General features: G+C 34.5%; 4 protein-coding genes across 9 annotated transcripts; 1 reads left to right on the top strand and 3 right to left on the bottom strand.

Moving 5' to 3' along the window:
• Positions 1-157: 157 nt before the first annotated feature.
• On the bottom strand, positions 158-2,777 carry LOC105204674 (retinoblastoma-binding protein 5 homolog). 2 transcript variants are annotated; one of them, XM_026132046.2, is made up of 8 exons: positions 2,508-2,777; positions 2,362-2,387; positions 2,111-2,283; positions 1,688-1,916; positions 986-1,441; positions 468-876; positions 275-380; positions 158-176 (listed from the first exon to the last, which is right to left on the bottom strand). In XM_026132046.2, the coding sequence occupies exons 1-7, from the start codon at positions 2,524-2,526 to the stop codon at positions 298-300; spliced, it is 1,395 nt and encodes a 464-aa protein (XP_025987831.1). In that variant the 5' UTR covers positions 2,527-2,777; the 3' UTR covers positions 158-176; positions 275-297. The 2 variants fall into 2 exon arrangements, with proteins under 2 accessions (XP_025987831.1, XP_011172153.1); XM_011173851.3 differs by lacking the exon at positions 158-176 and having other exon boundaries at positions 186-380.
• Positions 2,778-3,586: 809 nt separating this feature from the next.
• Positions 3,587-8,876, bottom strand: LOC105204673 (dynein-1-beta heavy chain, flagellar inner arm I1 complex). Its single transcript, XM_011173848.3, has 9 exons — positions 7,989-8,876; positions 7,495-7,571; positions 6,850-7,192; positions 5,549-6,233; positions 5,162-5,327; positions 4,718-4,857; positions 4,295-4,622; positions 4,034-4,224; positions 3,587-3,811 (listed from the first exon to the last, which is right to left on the bottom strand). The coding sequence occupies exons 1-9, from the start codon at positions 8,452-8,454 to the stop codon at positions 3,766-3,768; spliced, it is 2,442 nt and encodes an 813-aa protein (XP_011172150.1). The 5' UTR covers positions 8,455-8,876; the 3' UTR covers positions 3,587-3,765.
• Positions 8,877-8,981: 105 nt separating this feature from the next.
• Positions 8,982-21,637, top strand: LOC105204707. Of its 4 annotated transcripts, none has more exons than XM_026132050.2 (12): positions 8,982-9,233; positions 10,403-10,623; positions 11,039-11,236; positions 11,900-12,025; positions 12,257-16,110; positions 16,316-16,553; positions 16,755-16,932; positions 17,164-17,355; positions 17,608-18,147; positions 18,543-18,776; positions 19,012-19,538; positions 19,702-20,233. In XM_026132050.2, exons 2-12 carry the CDS (start codon positions 10,430-10,432, stop codon positions 20,231-20,233), a joined length of 6,813 nt encoding a protein of 2,270 aa, XP_025987835.2. In that variant the 5' UTR covers positions 8,982-9,233; positions 10,403-10,429. The 4 variants fall into 4 exon arrangements, with proteins under 4 accessions (XP_025987835.2, XP_025987834.2, XP_025987836.2 ...); XM_026132049.2 differs by having other exon boundaries at positions 10,399-10,623; XM_026132051.2 differs by lacking the exon at positions 11,039-11,236 and having other exon boundaries at positions 10,399-10,623; positions 19,702-21,637.
• Positions 21,638-21,848: 211 nt separating this feature from the next.
• LOC105204671 (UPF0428 protein CXorf56 homolog) lies at positions 21,849-24,265 on the bottom strand. Of its 2 annotated transcripts, none has more exons than XM_026132053.2 (5): positions 24,064-24,265; positions 23,085-23,374; positions 22,690-22,846; positions 22,374-22,602; positions 21,849-22,073 (listed from the first exon to the last, which is right to left on the bottom strand). In XM_026132053.2, the coding sequence occupies exons 2-5, from the start codon at positions 23,203-23,205 to the stop codon at positions 21,927-21,929; spliced, it is 654 nt and encodes a 217-aa protein (XP_025987838.1). In that variant the 5' UTR covers positions 23,206-23,374; positions 24,064-24,265; the 3' UTR covers positions 21,849-21,926. The 2 variants fall into 2 exon arrangements, with proteins under 2 accessions (XP_025987838.1, XP_039302633.1); XM_039446699.1 differs by having other exon boundaries at positions 24,079-24,199.
• Between the last annotated feature and the right edge of the window lie 18 nt (positions 24,266-24,283).

Here is a 24,283-nt window from a genome sequence, read left to right as displayed (position 1 = left end):
CTCCTCCCCGCCCTCCCCAGCCATTTGCCAACGTGACACATAACCATACGTTAGAACGAGAGAGCGAATAGAAAACGTAGCACACTTGTCGCGTTCTACGCATGTGTGCCATTGGACGAGACTAGGGATCAAGGGAGAATCTCGGAATAGGGAAAAGGCTCGCTGTCCCGATGAATCTAGAGAAATTGACGATCGAACACATATTTATTAGTGCAAATGAAAAAAATAATACAAATTCTATATAAGAAATAAATTTTTTTGTTATTTTATTTACCAATATTTCTCTCACATATCAAATTATTTTCCCTTTTTTTCTAATCTTGGTCTTCCTTTTTTTGTAGCTGGTTTATCCTTTCCTTTATTTAACAAGGGATGAGTTTCTATAAATTTGATTAATTTATCAGCATATATCGTTATACATAAGAAATTCAGTTATTCATAATTATTTTACACAGATGAAATCTTACCATCGATCGGCGCTCCCTGTAAATCTATATCGTGCGAACGATGTTTCTTCATTGGCGGTTCGTGTGGCGTTACCTGATTATCCTCGGAATCTTCCACGTCTGGAGATATAGGTAGAAATTGAAGAGAACCGATATCCTCGGTTTCCTCATCAGAGCTGCAAAATGCAGCGACTCTGTCGATCGAAGCAACGTCAACTTCTATTTCTTCATCCTGAGCCTCTTCTCCTTGTACGACAGATTTGTCTTCGTCGCTCAAATCAAATTCACTTTCCCTTTCTTCGTATTCAACATTTTCATCCAACTCTTTGAAATCCGGTGCAAACGCAGACCAATTTTCAACCTGATTTTGTGCCCAAATAGAAACTACACCCGACGATATGGATGCGATTATCGGCCTCACTGGATGCCACTGTAACACAGAGAGAAATTGTATTTCCGAGAGAGTAGTTTTATCACATTACATTTTAAACTTTAGGAACGAAGGAACTTTATAGTAATTGTAAATTCAATTTTCTTACCACGACGTCGAGTAAAAGTTCACCTTTGGTTCCATGTAAAATTTTTACCAAGTTTCCAATACTCTTTTCCCATACATATAACGCGTGTTGTCTCGCTGATCCAGCACACACGTATTCTCCATCTCCCGAGAAGCAACATTTTTTCCACATTGTTTTATTTACAAGATCTTGCAGCTTTTGTATTGGCTCGGGCTCACCATCCTTACCGCAAGCTAATATTTCAGTACTGTCATATACACGTATTACTCTATCAGCGGTATTAACCAGAAAACAGGAGCCACGTCGTGCAAACTCTATACTTTTTACTGCTGTGTTACTAGCAGTGCCTTGTGTTATTTTGTAAGAAGCTTTTACACTCAACGTTTCAGCGTCAAGAACTAAAACTCTACCACGAGCATTTCCCGTATATACGTAATCTCCGCGTCGATCGAACGATGCTACTATGTTTAAATCACTCTGAAATTAAAACAGTAGTATTTTCATCAATGTTATTCTTGTGTCACAATTTCAATTAATGTTGCCGTTAAGCTAACGGCAACACTTGAAAATAAATTTCTCAACATTTTGTCATACAGACTACAAAAAGATACTATTGATCAATCTTTCAAAGTAATCAACATAAATATAAATGTTTGCACATTAATAAGATCAAAGTATCGTTAAAGTTGATATTTAACAATAGGTGATATATGTTACACGTACATCATCGTCGAGTGGTATAACTCTATGTGTTCCTTCAACATCGACCATAACAGCGGCATGGCGCATTGGGCATACCAAAAACTTGTTGAGATTTCTTGGATGAAACTGTACTTTCAATATTGGAGAAGGAAATCTATACTTTTGATCACATTCTCCAGACAAAACATCCCAAATGCATACATTATTATCTGTAGATGCGCTCAATAATTTATGACCATTTCTAGACCAACTGAAAAAATACAATTAAATTAGTATACTTTGAGATTCAAATTGACTATTTTAAATTACTTCTTACTATATTATATACTTGTAAACCGATTATTCTTTATTTAAACTGCTAATCATACATATAAAGTTAAAAATAACTATACATGTAACCTATATCTCTTAAAGTCTTAAAAGCTGTACTCTTCTACTGCTTACCTTAATGAACATACAGGATGTACATGAGCACTAATAATTTTAGCTATACCACGAGTCAGAAAATCCCAAATAACTATTCTTCCATCGTTGCATCCCACAGCGAGCAATGTTCCTCTCTTATTAAATGTACAGGTAACAGCAAGAGATATACAATCTAAAGTGCCATCAAATTCCTAATAAGAATGATTATTAAATCATTTACTGATGTATTTAATTATTTTATTAATAAAATCGTAATATTGTAAACATACTTCTGGATAGTTTTGGCCAAATGATTCTGTAAAATAAATACATGTTTGTTGAACTAAATATTATAAACCTTATAAATTTTTTATCATATTAACTAGATATTAAAATTTATTATTAATTACATGCGTGTTTCATAATAGCTATTTACCTAATAATTCCAAGTTCATTCTGACAAAACCGATGTTTTGCTTTTATGGTTATCTATTGTTGATTGTTGTCAACAGTTGTCAACACTACAATGAAGCATTCGCAATTCTCAACTCACATTAGGTCTGTTCGAGTTGCTTGAAATCCCCAAAAATGTTTGCACTCAAGATGGGATAAAAGGCCTGTTCGTGTTGCTGCCCTTTTTGAATTAATTTCTTCGTCGTCTCTCTTTTTTTCACGGTCGAATATATATTTATCTCATCTTGAGTGCAAAAATTTTTGGGGATTTCAAGCAACTCGAACAAACCTAAATATATATTCGATCGTAAGAAAGAGAGAGACGACAAAAAAATTAATTCAAAAAGGGCAGCAACACGAACAGGCCTATTGCGGCCGATATAGAACATTTCAGTACTCCCAATGGGAGAGAGTTAAGGTTATAACACACACCTTCCATAACCGTAACCATAAGACGTACCGTAAGAATTAGCCAATCACAGTCGAGAATTCAGAAATAAGAATTTGAATTCTCGACTGTGATTGGCTAATTCTTAAGCCTGTTCTACAATAGCAGTAAACACAAGACCGTAAGGTCGTAACGTAAGAAATGAAAATTTTTCATTTGCTTACGAGCTCTTAAAACCATGCCTTACAACCTTACGGTCTTGTGTTTATGCTATTGTAGAACAGGCTTTACGGTACATCTTATGGTTACGGTTATGAAAGGTGTGTGTTAGGCTCAAAGCACACAGGACGCGTTACGCGTGGCGAATAGCCAATCATTCTTTTGTTTTCTTATTTCTTGTCATAAAAACGAAAAAATGATTGGCTATTCGCCACGCGTAACGCGTTGACGCGTCCTGTGTGCATTGAGCCTTATAGCCTTTATTCAGTGTTACCTAGGGACTTTAGCCAACAACTTTTCTTTCTAGGATATCGTATCACTTCAAAGAGCAGGAAATTCGAGCGTTATAGGAAAAATGCCAGCATTGCCAATCTCAAATTCTTCACTGTTATGAAATAAAAATTTCTTTTCCCAAATTGACTTTAATTTGTCAAGATTTACCAAAATTTGAACCATTTGAGTTTAACAAATCTTTATTGAAGCTATTCAAGCGTCGATGCGTGCGCGCGCGCGTATAGAGTTTAATTTTTTTATCTTTATATCTTATACAATATTCCAGTATAATATATAACTTTAATCAAAATTAATTGCACCATATGTTTTATTACCAAAGGCATCTTTGTCACTTTTATCTCTATACATCTCGATACATCATTCTCTTATATTGATCCAATATATATCTGGAAATAAACATTTTTGTAACACTATACATTACATATATAAAGTTTGCGCAATAACATGAATTTATTACAATAATTTTATTATAAAGAAGAATACGCACGATATCTTTTTACTTCATAAAGTTGGAGTAACAAAAATTAAAAGAAAAGTAATTTTCCTATAATAAATTAAATAAATTTGAGCGGAGAAAAAGAATATAGATTAGAGAAATTTTTGCTTACTTCTCAGCTACACACTCTCCAATCCAATCAGACATATCGATCATCATGTGGAACAACCGTTCTAAATATTGCTTTATGCATATCATAATTACATCTTCCGAGTAGCATTGGAATGGTGTATAATACGTTTCGTATTCTAAAATCATATTATCGTTACAACTTTCAATTTCTTTACTAAATATTTCCCACACCTGCGAACAAACGAATTCTTATTAATTCTTAAAAGAAAAACATTACATTTTGTACTTACTTTTCTCTCACCTGCACCCATTTCCTCGATAATATATCTCGCAAAGATCCTCTATGTTTGAAGCGTTGCAAAGCATAAATAGCCTCGATACCCTCCTCAACATTGTTAATCTCTTCGAATATGCGATCGATTAAATTTTTAACCATACATTCCAATTCCAATACAAAATTTTTAAACCTGAGCATGTTTTCTAGCCATGAGGATTTTGTCAAGTCCAAAATGTCATCGCGGATCAATTTGATTTCATCGAGACCCTCGTAAAATAGACTCTCTATTTGGCGACAATAAGCATCATACTCGACACCTTTTGGACCACCGATCATTCCTACTTTATTACACCTATATACAGAAATTTAAATATTTGTCTCGTGTAATTGTAATGTAAGTATATTTATTGTTCTAAATATGAATGTACGAAATAAGTTCTGTCTTACCTTCCAAATACTATTGAAGAATCGCATATTTCAATGATATCGTAACATCTCTGCACAAATGTATCAATATAATTAAATATTAAATGTTCATTCACGTCCCAGATGCTATTCGATTTAATGAGCGCAGTTATTTTTGTAACCTGCAATCGAGCTTGCCAAAAAATGAATGAACAATTGGATTTTATAGGAATTTAGCCAATTTCATCAATTTTCTTTAAATTAAAATTTGACTCTTTGTATATAAATTTTATCTTAAACTCTCTCATTATATTTTTGCTAAAGCAAACACAGAAACATTTTTTCGTTATTTGAAGCATTTATTATTTCGTATTTATAAAGATTATTAAATATAAACAATATTCTAATTAGGATTATCAAAAGAAATCCTCTTGCTTGATGGAAGCTTGATAAAATTGGCCATTAACGTATATTAAACTCAAATACTTTATTATATATTGTTTTATATGTTTGGCAACAAGAGATGCATTTTCGAAGTGTATTTATTCCATTTTCCGCATCGCCTTCTAATATTACGTGCAAATTGATGAAACTTTTACACTGATGTACTATTTGAGTGCTTATAGCTTCGCAAAGTACCTCTATGTTGTTCCTAAAATTAAAGTCACTTATTTTGTGTAAAGTCGTCAATGTTTTAAAAACTCCCCCCCCCTATGCAGTTTTAAGACATTATTAAGTCATGCAGAAATCGAAATATTACGATTACAAACAAAAATAAAATAATTGATAGTAAAGTGGTATCCATTGCAAATATTTGAGTGTTACACATATATTATAACGAAAATCTGTTAAAATAAAGATAAAAAATCGTACGACATATTATAAAACGAGGATTCTGTCCAGATGAACAATATCAAGAACAATATTTTCATCATAGGCTTTTCCATCTCGTCCGGACCGTCTGGACACGTCAAATCGTTACAAGCTTCCGATAGAACGTTCAGATACGTTATATTGGATGCAGCTTGCTTCAATCCTTCACGAAGCTGCAATGTCAAAAGTTGAAAAAAGTCCACGCTCGGTGAACGAACGTTCTTCAAATGACGCAATATCGATTGAATTTCCATACTCGATAGTTGATCATGTAAACAGCTTAAATTAAAATCTGTAAATAAAACTAATAGCAATCGCTTGCGATTTAAAATGTATGTAAAATGTAGTGAATACATTCGAAACCAACATCTCGCTGTCCAATGTTGAAGCACTTCAAATATAGTTTGTCTGCTTTTACTCGCGGATGCGTTCGCCAATACTTGTCGTATCTGTTTAATCCAATAACGTACAATTCTTTCAAATTTGTCAATCGATGCCTTTTCTGACTCTCGCAATTCCTTAGAATGGCCCTGCGGCCCATTTGTCTTCGATGATAGAATCGTCGAGATATCAGAGAAATTTTCTCCTGGTACGTACAACTTGGTCAAACCCATCGGCTTGTAAACCCATTCGGTTAAGCGCAATAGAAAATTATGTAGATTGAAGAACAGATTATTTTTGATAACTGTTCTCTCGTTAAAGAAAACAAATTTTATCTGTAGGAGAGATTATAATATCGAAAAACCAAAGACTCAAGAACAATGGATTTTAAAACAATTTTCAATCGCCATAATGTAATCTGAATTTGTATTTTTATAAATTATCAATTATAAAAATTATCAATAATTTATTTTTGCAATAAATAAATTAGAAATGTGTTATTCGAATAGGAATCGAATCTACAAAAGTAAGATTCGATTCGATTCGGCTTTTAATCTCTATACTATAATATGATTCGAATCAAAAAATTATATAAAGTTATACATGTAAAATGATACTTCGTATCGTAATCAATATTAATTTTCTTACAATACTTGGACATTATTTATATGTTAATATTCAACCTACGTAACAATTGATAATTATGTTAATTAAAAGTTATTTTTCAACAATTCGACTCGAGTGAAATTGTATCGAGTCGATTCGATTGGGCGTAAAAAAAATTCCGATTCGCGCATTTCTATCTGCTATTTTCAAAATTCCGATTTTTGGATTTCAGAAGCAATACATTATCGTAAAAATTGTTATTTTCAAAATGTAGGTAGTTGTGATGAAACATTAAAAAAAAAAAAAAAAGATACTTTTTGGCCACTCGCCACTGTCACGCGCGATGGTAACGTACATATTTTCCATTACTCTTAACACGCACATCATTGCGTTATGCGTTACGTTACCGAAGACAACCGTGGCATGAAAATTGTCGACTGTAAATACATGCCACGGTGTTCGCAAGAAATATGCGAAATCATTTTGGTTATCGTCCAAGATTCTTAATCGTGCGTTCAGTGTATCAGCTTGGAAATATATACATAATAATGTAGAAGCTGGATTTTCAAAATACTCGCGAATTATCATAAGGCACTCCTCTTTCCAATCACAGTCCTCAATAGAAGGAAGAGTTGTAAGATCTTTTACATATTGTACCTAAAACAGGAAATGTCGCAAGAAGGTTTGTGATTAACGTTTGTCAATAAAATCTGCTATAATAAATCTAATCTTTCTTCTCTTCACGTAGTTATTTATAAGTTATATCAAATCATTTCAAGAAGCATATATTATAGAAAAGTGGAAAAATCATGGAAAACGTTTATCTGAGTTATATGTGTATACAATCAGCGTCAAGTTTTGATATGAAGACTGAAGATATAATTATAAAAAAATAAAAAAAAACACGTGTGTGTGTGTGTATTATAGATGCGTCTAAAAAACTTGGAGGAAAAATTAACTAATTTATTTAAATCCTGTTCATCGAAAACTGGTTTAATCGGTTCGGAAGAAAGCTCCTCTTCAGTCTCAGGACTCTCTGAAACATTTTAAAAAGGAAAAAGCACGTATGCGTATTGCACGCTCTTTAGATATACATATATATTACATATGCGTACGTGTATGTACATGTATGATACATATTATATATACGATTGATCCTTGCATACTATGGATCATTCGAGACTCAAAACTAATATATTACAGATAGATATTTATTAGTTTTTCAAAGTTCCCTTATTCGAACATTCCCTTCATATCGCAAGAGTATTATAAAAATCAAATTCAAATGCTGTTATTTTTTTCAGTATATTTAGTATGCGGTACGTGACTTTCCAATTATCCAATAGTGTCTCAAGAATGACCCAAGCAACCACATGTACACACACTTACACACAGTGTCTTTCAAGAGCTTTGGAAATATATCTTGGAGGAAAAATGAATTTTGAAAAAAGACCTTCTCGGGCAAAATCTTCTTCGTCTGTATCCATGTCCAAAAATTCTCGATGAGGATCCAATAATAGTGACTTGTCTTGGATTTTCTTCGTCTTCTCCATTTTTGGCTTGTGTTTCGGATCGTTTAATAGTTTGCTCAAAAACGATGCGCGAACATGCAAATATATTTTAGATGATGATGATGATGGTGATAATAATAATAATAATAATCGTAAATTATTAAATAATTTATAATAATCAACAAAAATGTTTGATAGTGACTTTGCGGAAGAAGCTGACAGATTGGAGGAAACGTCGCTAAGTAACGTACATACGTTGTATCCTATACTTATCGATAAAACGGATAATGAAAGAAACAGTGCGACTACAGAAGTATATAGTTGATATACATAATATAACGTAAGATGCGACAGACGAGACATATATGTTCGCGACAGACAATATATATGAAATAGCGGTTTCACCATTCACCATTTCTTTTCAATTAACTTAATGATGGTCCGATCAAATTTAATAGCAAACTGCAAAACATAAAATTGATTGTATTATTTTATTTTCCTTGTCCAATTTCTACAAATTATAATATATTTATATAAATGTAATATTTTCAAATAAATATTAAATAATGTTTTATAATAAAAATAATTATGTAATTAGGTTAAGGATGGTCAATTTGAAGTTTTGCAATAGACTATCGTTAAATTTAATCGGTCGATCAAATTAATCGAAGATAATAAGATTAGATCTTCTAAGCGTTTAAAAATAGAGGAAAATTTGAATTAATTTAACCTCACGGCCATACTTTGATATTTTTGAGCAACAGTTGTGACGTTACGGCACGAGGTAGCGCGAGTGTACACAGATGGGAAATCTCGCGTCTCGCGGCGGCCTATGAATGTCCAGACTCTGACACCAGTTGTCGCTAGTTGTCATCCCCCCCACTCCTGCCGCCAGTTGCAACGTCGTATCGCGCGTAGTCGCCAGTAGTCGCCACTGTCGCCAGCGACCAGCGACCAGCGACAGCCAGCGAGGACTCGCGATTCGCGTTTTCGGGACGCGACAACAAATTTATAAATCAATTGATCTCGCCGCGCGATTCATCTCTCAGCGGCGCGGCGGTGTGAGACAAATGTCAGAGCTTTATGACAATTCGCCGGAATAACATACGAATCGATTAAAACGGACAATCGAGCGCAATGACGACGAACGATGCGAACCGATGTGCCGGTGGATCGAAATATGCGAGGTACGTAACGTGTACGGGCGATCAATAAATTATTCACGCGGAGAAAATCTTATTCCATTTATTTCGGAGCGAGCCATTTATTTTCAGTGCGACAAAGTCATCTGCGTTGCTAATCGACACATGTCATTTTCCTATGTTCTCGATTCTCTCGATACCGATCGTTCGTTTCATACATTTGCGCATATCGCGCTGTATCCTCTCTCACATAAGGAGTGTGCAAACACTGCAAACGAGACTTGCTTTATTCGACATTTATTAAAATTTATTATTTTTTTACACTACGAAGTTGGAATAATAAAATTCACTTTTTTACAGCAAAGTATAGTAATCGAAAGAATAATTTTAAGAGCGGAAGATTCATTCTCTCTTTCTCTTATTTCTTCCTCCTTTTTTTCTTTTTACTTTTTCTCTCAATTTTATTCAACATTTTATTCTTGTGTTTCTATACAGGATATCGCGAATTGTAATCGAATAAGGTTCATTTCTTCATATTTCTTCATTGTAAACCACTAGTCGAACCCTGTGTATCTTTCTGCATTCTTTCCCATATCTTAGGATATTTTAATGTCTCGAGAAAGACGAGCGATGAAAATAATTTAGCTTCAAAATGACAATGGAATCATTTTAACTTTTTGTAATAGAACAGTATGATTTTTTTAATATAAATTAATTCTGCTAATAATTATATTTTGTATATGAAAGTGTAACGTGTGAGATTCACACTGTGGTATGCAATCTTATAAATTTTTGTATTCTATCGTAACAAAGATTATTCATTTTATGTACATTTTGATGCAAATAATGAATTGATTGAACATTAAATGAAATTTTGACGATAGAGTCAAATTTTCAAGAAATTTAGAATTGGCTCTTCATTGATGCTGATTCGATCTGACATTGATAAAAAGGATTATATATTGTAAATTTTTAAATATTGATAAATGAAAAGCATTTTAAAATTTACTTGAATATCATAGTATTATCCATGTATCTCTCTTTAGACTTTTTGAGTATATTAATTTTTACAAATTATATTAGATAACGTAAATTTCTTGCAAGTTTTGCAAAAATGCTACGAGTATAATTTAAAACTTTATAACGTTTCCTTGTAGATAATATTGTACAAATACATCTATATAAAATGTATACTATGTAATTTTCAAAGGTAGGCAGGTATGAATCAATAAATATGCCTCATGGCTGGAGGCAGGAACAAGAGCGAGCGAAATGGAAATTTAGACAAAACGCACCAGTGGCAATGCCACGATAACCTTAACTCCTTTAAAACGCTTGAGCCTTCTCCGAGTGATGAATTCAAAAAACGGAAGAGTGCGGAACAACGTCGCACTAGTGTTAAAAATATCAGCCTATTGCAAGACAGTATTGTAAGGTAAGAAAATATATTTTCCATTTTAACAAATTGTACATATATATATATAACATTATGGTGTATCGCGCGTTATGCAAAACGTCATATATTAAAATTTTTTAAAATATTGTATAAATTGTAGTACATTAGACCATCCAATACATATGTTTGAAACTGATTATATATATATATATATATATATATATATATATATATATATATATATATATATAATACACCCTCTTAATTCGACTAATCCATTTTTTGCACAGTTTTATAATTCATAGTTTTATATTTTTTGTGTCAACATACAAATTGTGGAGAAACTCTTTGTGCTGTTGCTTTATACATGCGAAATAAAATTAATTGTACATCTAAAAAGAAACAAATGCATTAAGGGGACAATGCAAGACTCAAAAATGATCTTTTATTGTAGAATATTTACGGATTCTTTGCATTGTGATCTTAACATAATACATGGTTACAAAATAATACGTATAAATGAATGTATCGTTAAAACAAGATCACCATACTTGTATCAAGTTCTCAAGCCGTATTTCGTTTACACTAATAAAACGATCCATTGCATTCTTGATAAGGCCAGACTTTTTCATCGGATTGAAGATTTTGTAAGGTATTATTATACTATGTTAAATATTTATATATACATATAGAAATGATGTGATTGGCAAGAGATCTCGATTACTCACATCTGTTTGAATGCATTTTACTTAATATAACTTTGAGCTTTTTAAAAGTGATACGCAGTTGAGAAACACACAATTCTCTGCATGCTTTTTTCTTTTGGAAATAAATTTAAATGTTTTACTTTTACACAAGATCATATATTCTTACATCTATTTCTTTTTTAAATAGACATGAACTGTTTGTTTAAATTAACAGATACAACGATTAGTTCCAAAAATTTTTATTTGTCATTTTCCATGTATAGTAACAAAAACAGAATTTTTTCAGTATTTTCATTTTTTCAACATTTTTATTATTTTGCATAACAATAATTTTATCAAACACATAGATATTTAAATAAGTATAAATACCTCATGTGCAGCATGTTAGTATCACGTTTTCTATTGAGAAAGGAAAGGGATTAATCTTTTGCAACGAATCTTGTGCTGTGGACGATTTTATGCATGTAATTATAATTACATCTCGCCTCTCTTAATCTATTAAGCATATTAAGCTAGCTTTGTCGTATCAATCAGTATTCGATTAAATTTTTAAAAAATTGTATTAAGATATGCGCATTTTTATATATATAATTGTTTATAAATTGCAGGCTTCTTTATAGTAATCTGGATTTTACTCAAGAAGAGCAGTTGTTGGTGAAAATAATTTTGAATTCAAATTACAAGTGTGATTCTTTGAATGAACTTGATATAGATACATCTCGCGTTGACAATAGGTTAGATATAAATTATTAATAATAATAAATAAGATTTTATAATACATTTTAGACTTTTAGATTTTTGATTGTAGAGGTTGATAGGATTCTTCTAGCTTTTAATTAATTAGAATCTTCCACTTCCTTATTAGAAATTATATAAGGAGGGGTACAGCTAATATTTTACAGTTGTATAATTAATATAACTATAATTCTTGTTTGTCGCATTTCATAAATTCGTATAATTTACAGAATACGCGAGAAATTTCTGACATTGAACTGTGACGCGCATTTGCATAACGTAAAAGATTATGCTGCAACGAATGTGAGTCCCACTGCATCAGAAATGGCTGATTCCGGCTTGGAGACAGGTTCGATAAGTCCACGCGATAATACGACATCAGAGAATTCGAGCACGGATTTTGAGATCCAGACGCAAGCGGCAGAATACGCTTCTGCTAATGATGATGATGATTCGGAACGGATACGCGCCGAGCGCGTACGCAATAAGAACGATCGCAAGACACTTTTGTTGCACGATCCTGAACGATCCTGCGAGTCGTTTGGCAATAGCAATTACCATTTCGAGAAACTCGCGATTCAACCGCGATCTATGTCGAATGACGACGCTGTAACATACTCCGTAACGTCCTTGGAAGCGGATACGTCGGGAGACAACGTTCAGGAGGCGAAACTAAATGCCGAGGAGATCTTCCAGTACGAGAGTCGAATGTTAAATGAGCCATTCTACGAATCGGATTGTGGCAGCGATGAAAATGAATCTTTTGAATTTATCGAGCCTATCCCTTCGGCAAGGACACCCGAAGGACACGTAGAAACTCCCGCAAAATGTAAATTGGAATGGAAAACACAGCAGAGCGATGCGGAAGAATCGGAAAGCGTGACAGGTGAAACGAGCATCCGAGAATCCGATCATTCTCGTCTTACCACTAACTCCTCGATCAGTCGTAACAATTCCTCCACGAGTGGTTATTACTTCATCGACGCATCTACCTTGAATGACGAAGTGGACATTGTATCTACGAACGTAACGAGGAATCATCAGCAGTATGGCAGCGATTATGGCAGCGGTACGTCGCTATCGTATTTGACATTTTCTTCAAATTATTCGGCCAACAAGTCAAATAATGCTGTGGAAGAACAATCTTACAAGTTTACACCACTCAAGACGCTACCTTTGCAAATCGGGCACGAGCGAGTGGCGGAATTTGAACGGGAATTGAAACTCACCGAGCCATATTTGCAGCCATTTTCAGAATCACGTAAAATAAAGAGGGTAGATTCGGCATTGGAGGAGAAGATAGAGGTGGCGAACAGCACGGAGCCGACGGAGAAGGAGTCGTTGGCCGTAGAGATCAAAGAGGCGGACAGTGGGGAGAGCGCTCATCCTTCCCCGTGCCCTGACAATAATACCAAGTTGAACACAACTCGAGATAAGAAAACGGAAACGTCGAACGACATCGACGAGGCAACAACGACGGGAAACGAAAACGGAAGAACGGAAAAGAAGGCGGCGACGGCGCCCGACGATAGACGGCCATCGCTCATCAGAAGAAATACGTTCGAGCTCGACTCTAACGACGAGAAATTATCCGTTTTGAGACAAGAATACGAACGTAGGCAGGGTAGCCTCATTTTTCAAAGCGCCATTCCACAATACTCCGGACATCGTGTAGACGGAGATTCCACGATTTGTCACGTACCTTCCGATTCCGTGGCTCCTCCGATTACCGAACCGTCGATTACGTTTACCTCTGACGATCTGCAACAGATCGTCACTACGCATCCGATGTCATATCTATTGGATGGTTGTAAAAACGAGATTAATCAGACGCAAACGACACAATCCAACTACTTACAATCGAGCCTGAGCAAGTCTTGCGCGGTTTATCCGGTTATTAAAAGTGCCAGCGACAAATCTATCATCGATTACAGCGTAGCGGACTTGGCGGACGTCGAGGAGACGTCGAATCACTGCAGTAGTAGTTTGCCGGTTACCTTAGACTCAATCTTGGAGAAAGGTAATCGAACGGAGTCTATAAAGCGAACTAAACGCGACGAGGCCACTCCGATAATCTCCGGTGGTGTCAGCACTTCGGATTACTCGAAACCTTCGGACAGTCCGACGGTGCGACGCAGAACGGAATCCACGCCGATCGTATCGGGCGGCTCGGTGATCATGAACAAGTCTGAGATCAAAGTCAAGTCCTCCAGAATGTCTTCTTCCATGACTGCTTGGGTGGTCGACATGAGCGATTGTAATAAGGAGGAATCCAAATCTCGAAACTCGCGGAGCATGTCGCAAAGCTTCTCCACTTCCGAAAGCAGCGGGAAAGCATGTGCAGGCGCACAAAAGTCAGGCGATCGTGAGAAACAAGGTAGTTTAGGTAGTAGCTTCTTTGTCAATCTAAAGGATATGAAAGATAACGTTGAATCCATTAAACGTGATCGCTCGCTCGAAAGGAAGGAACGCGATGGCCAGAACGGCAAGCCTTACTGTGAATTTTACGTAGATATCTCCGACAGGACTGTGATTAATAACGCCAAAGTCAAGCCGTCGTCCGAGAGGCAAGACGAGGCCAGCACGATGAAAAACGATTGCAGTTGCAACGAAGGTGAGAAGAAGAACATCTTCTCGATGTTTATCGAGCTGAATGATACGCGTGAGAGCCGTGATGGGGCGAGAGACGTTGCGGCTCCGACGCATAGGCGAAGCTTTTCGACGATAGCCAATAAATTAACGGACGACTGGAGTAGCTCCAGAGAGAACAGTAGTAGCGCTACGGGGGGAGATAATGATAATGGAGTCCTTGAGGAGTCGCTGCAAGGACAAAAGAAGGAAAGAGCCAAGCCTAGCGTTTTTATGTTCATAGAATCTGATTCTCCCGTGGTACGAAGACGGACGTTGTCCACTTCGCGACCAACGTTCAAGCGGCACTCGTGGAACGTGGACAAGACACAGCCGACGAATAATAGTAATGGCTGCGTGGCAAAAGAACTTATGTTCAGAAAGGAACACAAACGCGCGCACAGCATATCGATGGATAGTCGCGGTATTATCAAACAATCCCAAGCGAAAACGAGCTCGTCTAGTCACTCGCTGAGCGACGCGGCTAAAACCGATTCTTACAATCATAAAAGTTTCAAGATGCTACAAGAGCGTGAGAAAAACTCTAATAATATGGACACGTCGTCCGAGGATGTATTTGAGTTTGATGTAAAGGACACTCCACCAAATTCTCACGTGGAGATCGAAAGTGTACAACTGCCTGTTAGCGTGACGAATCACGAATACCGAGAAATAATTCCCGATCAAATGGACAACTTGGAAGCCAATGAGACGAAAGCGTACGAGGATGAATTCTCGGAAACTTCCGCTTGGGAAAAGACGTGTACCGAGAGCACGGAAGGTCACACTCGCAAAAGTGAGACGTTTGATATTAGCAGCGGCAGCGGACCTTCCCCAGATAGCGACAACCACTATTATGAATTGACTGACTTGTTGCATTCGGGTGTTAACGATAGATCGCAACTAGCTGGCGCGGCTAACTCGAGCAGCAAGATATCGGAGACTCGCAAGTCATTGAGTGAAACTATAAAGAAGATCGAATGCGAATTGAAGGAACCGGAATATAACGACGCGGATCAGACATACGGTTATCGTTTGTCGAAGAAAATCGGGAAGCCTCGGGTGCCCAGTCGTAATTTAAAAAATTTCCATTCGGATTCTGATAAGACTAGTACTTCCAGTTTCGTACGTCTGTCAGATTTGGATAAAACGCCGACGGCTCTTGTACCAATGGTGAAGGACGATGACAGAAGCACGTGTCGAATGAGCAGCAGTATTCCGGAAACGTCGTGGATAGAGAGCAAGCTGGCGATGATGACGAGGAACGCTGGCGGCGGCGGCGGCGGCGGCCCTGTCAAACCAGTCTCGAGAAAGCTCGTTTCTGTCATGAGTACGTCGCTTCCATCCAAACAGAAGTCTCCGTTGGAGGATTTGACCGGTGATTGCGAAGCGGAAGGGATTATCTCCGAATCTGATCTTAGTAGCATGCAAAGCAGTATGGGACGTTCCGGAGCGGGTATGTACCATTTGAAATTTGTAAACTTGGATCGATGTAAACGATAATACATGTAGCAAAAATTATCGAGTATTTATATCTTGGCATTTTCATCTTTCTGTTGTAATGACAAAATCTTATTATTCAAATGTGAAAGAAAAATTTCACTTATATCAATTAAGATCAATAATAACAATTTCATAAAAAAAAAAATTATTGATTACAGAAGGTAGCACAGAGGAAACTGAAACGTCCAGCATAGCTGGTGCAAAGCCATACAATAGACTTGGTGAGGATTTATTAAGGATGTTCTTGGAAGAGATCAATCCTGACGTTACAATAGATGTGGCTGGCCGACATATAAGAGCACATAAATGTATATTAAGTTCTCGTTGCCAATATTTTGCCGCAATTTTAAGCGGCGGATGGATCGAAAGTGCAGGCAATGTTATTTCTCTTCAAGGGTACGTATTAAAACATAAATATACAACATGCGCTAGAGAAATTATTTATAATTTGTGACAGAGCTTTGTTATACTTGATATTCGTAAATATGTTTGATACTTGAAACATTTCATACAATTATTATTCGATATATTTACACGAATGTACTTTGGTATTTAAATGATTTTAACATCATATATCTATTAATATCTCCATTTTAGGTATTCTTATAACGCAGTTCATTTTGCGTTATGTCATATCTACAGTGGAGAAAGTAATATACCGGATTCTATAAGTATCGTTGAATTAGCGACGTTAGCGGATATGTTGTGTTTGGAAGGTCTTAAAGAAGTTATAGGATACACGCTTAAACTTAAATATTGCCATCTGTTTCACAAGGTAGATATATAAATTTTAAAAATGTATCTTTATCTCAATTTTCTAATAAAAAAGAAAATTAAGAATAATATCAATATAATATCAATGTGATACTATATGGAATCTTTAATTGACTGTGATTATGGAAAACCTGTGTTTATCTATTCAATATTCAAAGGGAACGTATTAATACTTTGATTTTTTTTTTGTAATGAGGGACTAGAAAGCTTAAATGGTTTATTATCTTTTTAGCCTTGCCAAATATGTGCCGTTGGAGTGTTGGAATGTATGCCATTGGCGGCAGCGTATGGTCTGGATGAGGTGTATCGAAAGTCACTAAGATGGATTACGAAGCACTTTGTACGAATATGGCCATGCAAAGCATTTGCGACTCTTCCGAGAGAACTTATGGAAAAATGTTATCATCAGCATATAGTGCATATGGTACGTACATAAAAAAACTTGATTATATCGAGGACAACGTAGATATGTGTAATTGGTCTCAAATAATTCATTCGATAAGAAATATTTAATATTTCTGAGAAATAGTTAATAATTATTTTTATTCTATACTGTGATTTTGAAATTACAAAGATTTGACGAGTTTCAGTGTAGTAAATTTTTTATGTTTTGTATATATTTGCGTGTGTATAATTATATATATATATAATTTTTTTTTTTTTTGTATATTTGCAGTCTACCGACAACGTGCTTCAAACTATGATGGATTGCGATAAACTGCTAGCAACTTTACCAAATGTGCGATGGGCAGAGCCGGTATTTCGGATGGTGTCAAATCTGTTGGAAACATCAGTAAAATTCCTGTCGGAAAATTTTGCAAGTGTCCTGGGAAACGACAGTTTCCAATCACTTGGTCACGAGCTAACATGGAACATCAGCCGTTTAGAAGATCATTTTCTAACAGCCGTCGAACAATTGCCGCCTGAACAAGCGTGCAAAAGTTACTCAAAATTGAATAAAATGCTATCAGTCGCCTCGCAGACTGATGATTTTCAAGGTAAGATCAAGTGGGGACCGTTGTTCATCGATTTTCTACACAAGCTTCAAGGTCGTGTGGAAAAATGCTTGGTGCGTGATGCCACACGTGCCGCGAGAACTACCACATGGTTGAAAATGGATCTAGAACTTCGTAGAAGAATACAAGAGTTAGCTTGTCTCGTAATCTTGCCTCACGAAACCTCGAAGCGACTATCCAGACATTCAAACTTCTTAAAGGCAAGTATATTTTCTATGTATTAAACCCAAATAAATAAAGATCTTTAACATATTATATTCAACGTTTGCCAAGTGTTGTCGTATCTAATGTACCGGAGTCATAAGTATATAGGATTTAAAGAACCGAACAGATTAAATTTTCATATATATATATATATATTCGCGAGATTATTTTTTATATATATATATATATATATATATATATATGTAATATAACATAATATATAAATAGGTTGTATATTATATAATAATTATATGTAGTATAGTGCCAAAGAAATTATAAATCATTCCAATACAATACAATATTGGCAATTGAAGTAATTAAATTGACTCGATACCACGTTCATATACACATTTTTTTTTTCTAATAAAATCATATTTTTTAAATATCAAAGGAATCTCGTGCACCGCAGAACCGTTCGACGATAAGCCGCAGCTTAGATTTAAAACGTGTAAAAATGGTGATCTCGGAACACAATGACAAAACATTAAAGCCAGTGCCATCATCTAAACAAAATAAAAAAGTTTTATATAAGCCCAAAACAGATCCCCTTGAGCGCAAAATGCAAGAAGATAAACAAATTACTTCCGAAACCGTTAGGCCAAAATCTTGGCCTAATAAAGTAGAGGTATGTTAAAACTTTTTAATAAAATTCAAAACTTTCTAATCTTTTTCGTAACATTGCATATAAATTGTATGTATTAAGAAAAATCGTCATTTATCGAAATTTTCAAATTCAGCATACTTTTTTAATTAAAATCCAACTTAAAATCGAAAATACTACTGATGTCGCATATTTTTACTACAAAGTAATTCTAATTATCACTAAAATAAAAGTGATAAAGTTTTCCATATGAATTTAGGTAAAGTCAAGATATTTGGAACCAAGGAACAAGCCTGTTCCAAAGGAAAACGCGCCCATACATCACGACAAAATTGTGCAACAACGGCGTAAAATTATGATCTCCTCATCTGATTCGTCACGCACTTCTAGCCCGGCGATGAAACGTGCGATAGATGCAAAAAAACCATTGTCCAAGATAAAGCTACCAGTCAAGAAGGATGTAAAAGCTCTCTCATCAGACAGTTTAACGGAGGCAAACGCGGATCGAACTGGCAATAAAAAGGATTTGATCAGCAAAAGTTGCGCTATCACGAGACCCGAATCACCTTCTTTTAAACAAAAAAGCACTGAAATCGGTTTATCAATCGATTCCTTGGAGACTAAGAGTAAGTCAGTCACCGTGAAAAAAAAAGTTAGTAAAATGGATACATCATTATCCACGGACAGTCTTATGACAGAGATAACGACGACTCCGAAATCCAACATGTCGATAAATAAATTATCGCCTACTTTAGCAAAAGCGAATAAAACTCAAACTTATGACAGGTGAGATGGAATTTAATCCTAATAATAATCTTTGCTATTTCAATTCGAAAAACTAACTTGCTATTGTTTTATTAAAACTGTAAATTATCGTGTGATTTTATTTTGAATTAGATTTAATTTCTTTGGTTCCTATATTAATAATTTGTTAATTCATAAACGACAGAATGAAAAAAAGCTCGCCACCAACGCAGCAAAAGAGCCCATTAACGATCACTAAGAGGCCTCCGAGATCATTGGAAAGTTCTACCGCCGCCAGTCGCAGTAGAGCCGCTGCTATAAGTAACACGTACCACGGTTCACCGAGTTTACGCAGAAGCTTATTAGATGCTGCAAGAACGCCGGACGTTCCCAATAGACCGGTGAATACGGTAACTCCTTTCAGAATGCGACAAGTCGTACAAACAAACGTTCCTTCCAACGCGAGGAGAGAAAGGAAGGAAACTCAAAATTCGCATGGCTCTGACAGCCCCAGCAAAAAGTCCTCCCCGAAGTCTAATGTAGGTAGTAGGATGAGCAAGTCGGTAATCGCCAGCAAAAGAATTATCAGTGGTAAAGTTGACGACAAGATTAAAAAGTGCCATAATGTGGAGGCGCAAAGACAACCCACGGTAGGTTCGAGATCGGGTACGTTCCTCAAAGATGAACCTACGATACTTAAGAAAGTAGACATTAAGTCATCACAAATTAATACTTAATGCTATTAATGACTGGAAAATTCTATCGATAGGATATGCATTGTCGACGCGATTTGTTAATGCTAACGATCTGCTAACAATATCACATTTTTATCAAGATTCTTTCCTTAAATCATCTATGATTCTATAATCGTAATAGTAAGGATAGATTTTAAAGATATTGATAATTAAAATCATTTCGCATCTTGATACATATACGTATAGAGCTTTATATAATTGTCTTTTTACAAAAGCATTCCTAAAATTATTATTGTTCTTGTGACATTTGTGACTATGTTATCATAAATGTTTTACAATTTGTGTATGTATATTAACGTATTTCACACATATTTTTGTTTTCCCCATATATAATAAAAAACTTATATAATAAAAAATACTTGTTGACAGTGCATTAGGTACGCGTAATAAATCGTAATTAATGAAGAACTATCGCTAGAGTAAATGCGAGCGTGATAATTCCAACAGAGAAATCGTATTATATGTAAAATAGTGAAATGTAATTTTAACTTATGAAAGCCTGGAATTCTCGTTAAAAAAAAAAAAAAAATACACTTGAGCTGCATTTATTAGTTAAATAGAAAAATATACTGATTATCTTATGACGCTAGAGGTGATTATATTTAAATATGATAGAACAATTTTCAAATAATAATTAAACAAGTTTTCCTGCTTTTTTAATAACATGCAGGTCGTAAAATCTCATTCTGTGAAATCAGATATACGAATTAGTCTGGAAAAAATGTATGTCTTTGTGTGTGTCTGTGCACACATACAAACATAGTCAAAGATATGAAAAAAGATTATACATATGTCTAAAAAAATTTTTCCAAGAGAAAATTTGTTTGAAAACAGAAAATTTATAATCGAGCTGCATCTTTCTTGAATCACTGTATCGCACAATTAAAATAAGTGAAGATCTCATATATATACATACATGCACTAATAACAACAGATAGAAAGATAAGAATAGACATGTACTTAAATGAACAAAATTTTGATTATACATGTACACATTAATATCTCGTAGTACTGCACACGCAGCATCTCATAACCCTTACATAAAAAAACGTGGCCAGTAAAATAATTGTGTTTAGACAGCTCTTCCATTCTACGTAAATATGCCATATCAATTTGAATTACTTTTTTAGTAACCAAATAACGATTTTATTGGATGCTATTTATTACTAATTAAAGTTGCCATTGTATAAACTAATTCCGAATGCAAGTAAGAAAATTATATCTTCTTCTCTTGCAGTTATTTAACGATAAATTGTATGTAAATGATATATTTATTTGTTAAATTTCTATCTCTATTTTGCAATGTACATTTTTATGCAATATTTATATCTAGTCATTTGTATATTTTAAATATTTACTTTTTTGTGTAATGTTAATAAATATATCGATATAAGATTGTTTATTATTATGGAATTTTATTATTCTTCTTGGAAAGAAAATTATTTCTATGAAAGATATTTTACTGTGAAGAGAAAGGTAGCAACACTTTTTCAATAAATTTTTACATGAAAATTCATGAAAATTATAAGATTGCGAGTTTTACGCATTCTAAGATTTACCGAAAGTGTTACAATCTTTTTGTTCACGTGCAACAATATATAAGTAAATATATTTTATTTTTAACTCTATGTAAGTAAATGAATGTACATAATTACGATTAGTTCTTGACAGAAAATCAAATATCCAACAACGTCCCTCTAGGTCTTACTCGCTTCGAATCTGCTTCAGTGGATGGTATAGCTTTTCGTTTATTCATACCTTTTCTCTCCAACTGTTTTTCTATGATACGTGCATTGTTTGCATAGGAATCGGCAACTTCCCTCTGAAATTATAATTGTATTATTTAAAAAAAAAAAAAAAAAAAAAAAAGAATACAGACTAATTGATAGATGCATCATAAATTGAAGCAATAAGCAAATGTTTGAATGAATTATATATTTAAAGTAATTGTACTTGGATTACAAATTTCAATATTTAACTTTAAACATTCATTTTGCCACAACTCCGCCATAATACTTGGCATTTTCTTAAATTTTCTGAATATTTTATATAAACTGAAATCTTATATCTTGAAATTGCTCAGTGTATATGACACAAGTATAATAAAATGTGCGTGACGTACAGCTTCGATTTCATCCTCTTCTTCATCGATTGTAGATACAGTAACTGAACTAAATTTGCCCATATTTTTAGTATGTTTTGTAACCATTATTTTTTTAGGTTTCTCAATAGCCACTTGATTATAGATATCTGTCATAGGGCCTTCCCCAGAACTTTTTATTACAGAATCTTTTACTACAAATACCACATTTGCTCCTGGATCATGCTTATAATACAATAATAAGCCACATCTGAAAATGAGTAATACAAGTTATGAATACACATGTACTTTCAATACGAAAATAAAAGTATAATGCAAAACGAAAATAAACACGTACTTTTTACATTTTTGTCTGTATTGTTTTTCAATTCCCTCTAAACGTTTGAGAAATACAATCTCGTCTCGCTCCGAAGTCATTTTGTGAGCATGCTTGCTGCCATCTATTACTCTTGCTCCATCTCTTTTTCTTAATGGCAATTTTTCAATGGCACAATCTGTAAATAAACCATTTATAAATATTGAACTGTTATTGTTTTCTGTTTCTCTCTCTCTTTCAATATTAGTAGGAGTCATTGTATTGCAAATAATATTGATGTAATACAGTACAATGTAAATAATCTTTTCCTAAAATGTTTTTTACAGCATTCCAATTAAAATCAAAATTTGCTTTTTTACATACGAAAATGTCAAATATAAATTACTTTTCTCGAAACTAACAATTATAATACTAACCTAAAATTAGTGTCATCTGACCACATATACAATAATAAATATGCAATGGCTTCTCCTCACTGTATTCTTCTTGATCTTTTGTATCGGAGCATATAATGCTCCTTGACACTACTTTTGGCATAACTTATCCAATTATTTATTTCATTCACACGTACGAACGCACGCACGTATGTTTACATTAAAATCGAGATTGTGTTGGATTGTCGATATTGATGGATGTGTTCCGAAACTCATAAGATCTGTTCTTTTTAGATAAAGTTCCACAGTTTATCTTTCTTCTTTTTCTTATCCTGTTGGAGAGAAAAAGAAAAAGGATGAATTGTGCAAATAGTTCAGCTGAAAGGAACAGAAAAATGTTTCAGTATTGTCCTCAAATGTTTCGAGTTTCAACATCTAAAAAAAATGATTCTTTTTATAGATGATAGTTTCTGTCTGTGGAAAGAGACGACAACTTTTATTGGAGATTTTACTCCAATATCATAAATGTTGCAAAAATAATTCAAATATATTTGTGATTATTTGTTTTAAGTTTAAAGGTTCGGTGAATCAAGTGTGGAAAATCGTTGACGCAACACAAACTGTTTATCTATGGAAAAGGAATGGAAAATCTTACGACGATCTATGCAAATATCTAAATTATTTTAACGCTGATCATACACATTCGATCTTCGAAGGGATCCAAGAAAGGTAAAAAGAAAGTAGGAAGTGCAATTACAAATGATTAAAGATTTATTAATAAATAATCGTGCACATAGACTGTACTCGATATATATATGTATGTGCTACAGCACTTATAGGTGGTATTTATAGACGTTTTTCGCTACAATAAACTTGTTTGTGTACACAAATAAGAAACTATATAATAATGAATATATATTTGATTGTTTTTTTTTTCAGAATAAGCAACACGTATAATGAGTTTTTATTTTTCAAAGAATGGAGATTGCTTTGTGATGATTACGGTATGTAGATACCATACATATATTAAGTATACATATAGATGATGATGAAAATTGTAAAACGTTGCTTCTCTCGAGTTTGGCCTGGTTAGCGCGTGGATCGGCGTGTTGGGCTGCGTTAGTTGGTGTTAGCGCGTGATCGTGGATGTCGCCACTGCTCGATGTAGCGCGAATGTCCTGAGCCGCCCGCACACGGGCCCACACGACCAAACACGACCAAAGAGAGATTGGCCACGACTA

This window comes from Solenopsis invicta, chromosome 3 (genome assembly GCF_016802725.1).
Source record: "Solenopsis invicta isolate M01_SB chromosome 3, UNIL_Sinv_3.0, whole genome shotgun sequence".
NCBI classification, from domain to species: Eukaryota; Metazoa; Arthropoda; class Insecta; order Hymenoptera; family Formicidae; genus Solenopsis; species Solenopsis invicta.
The sequence above is the reverse complement of the archived record's forward strand: the minus strand, read 5'-3'. Positions and strand labels throughout refer to the sequence as shown.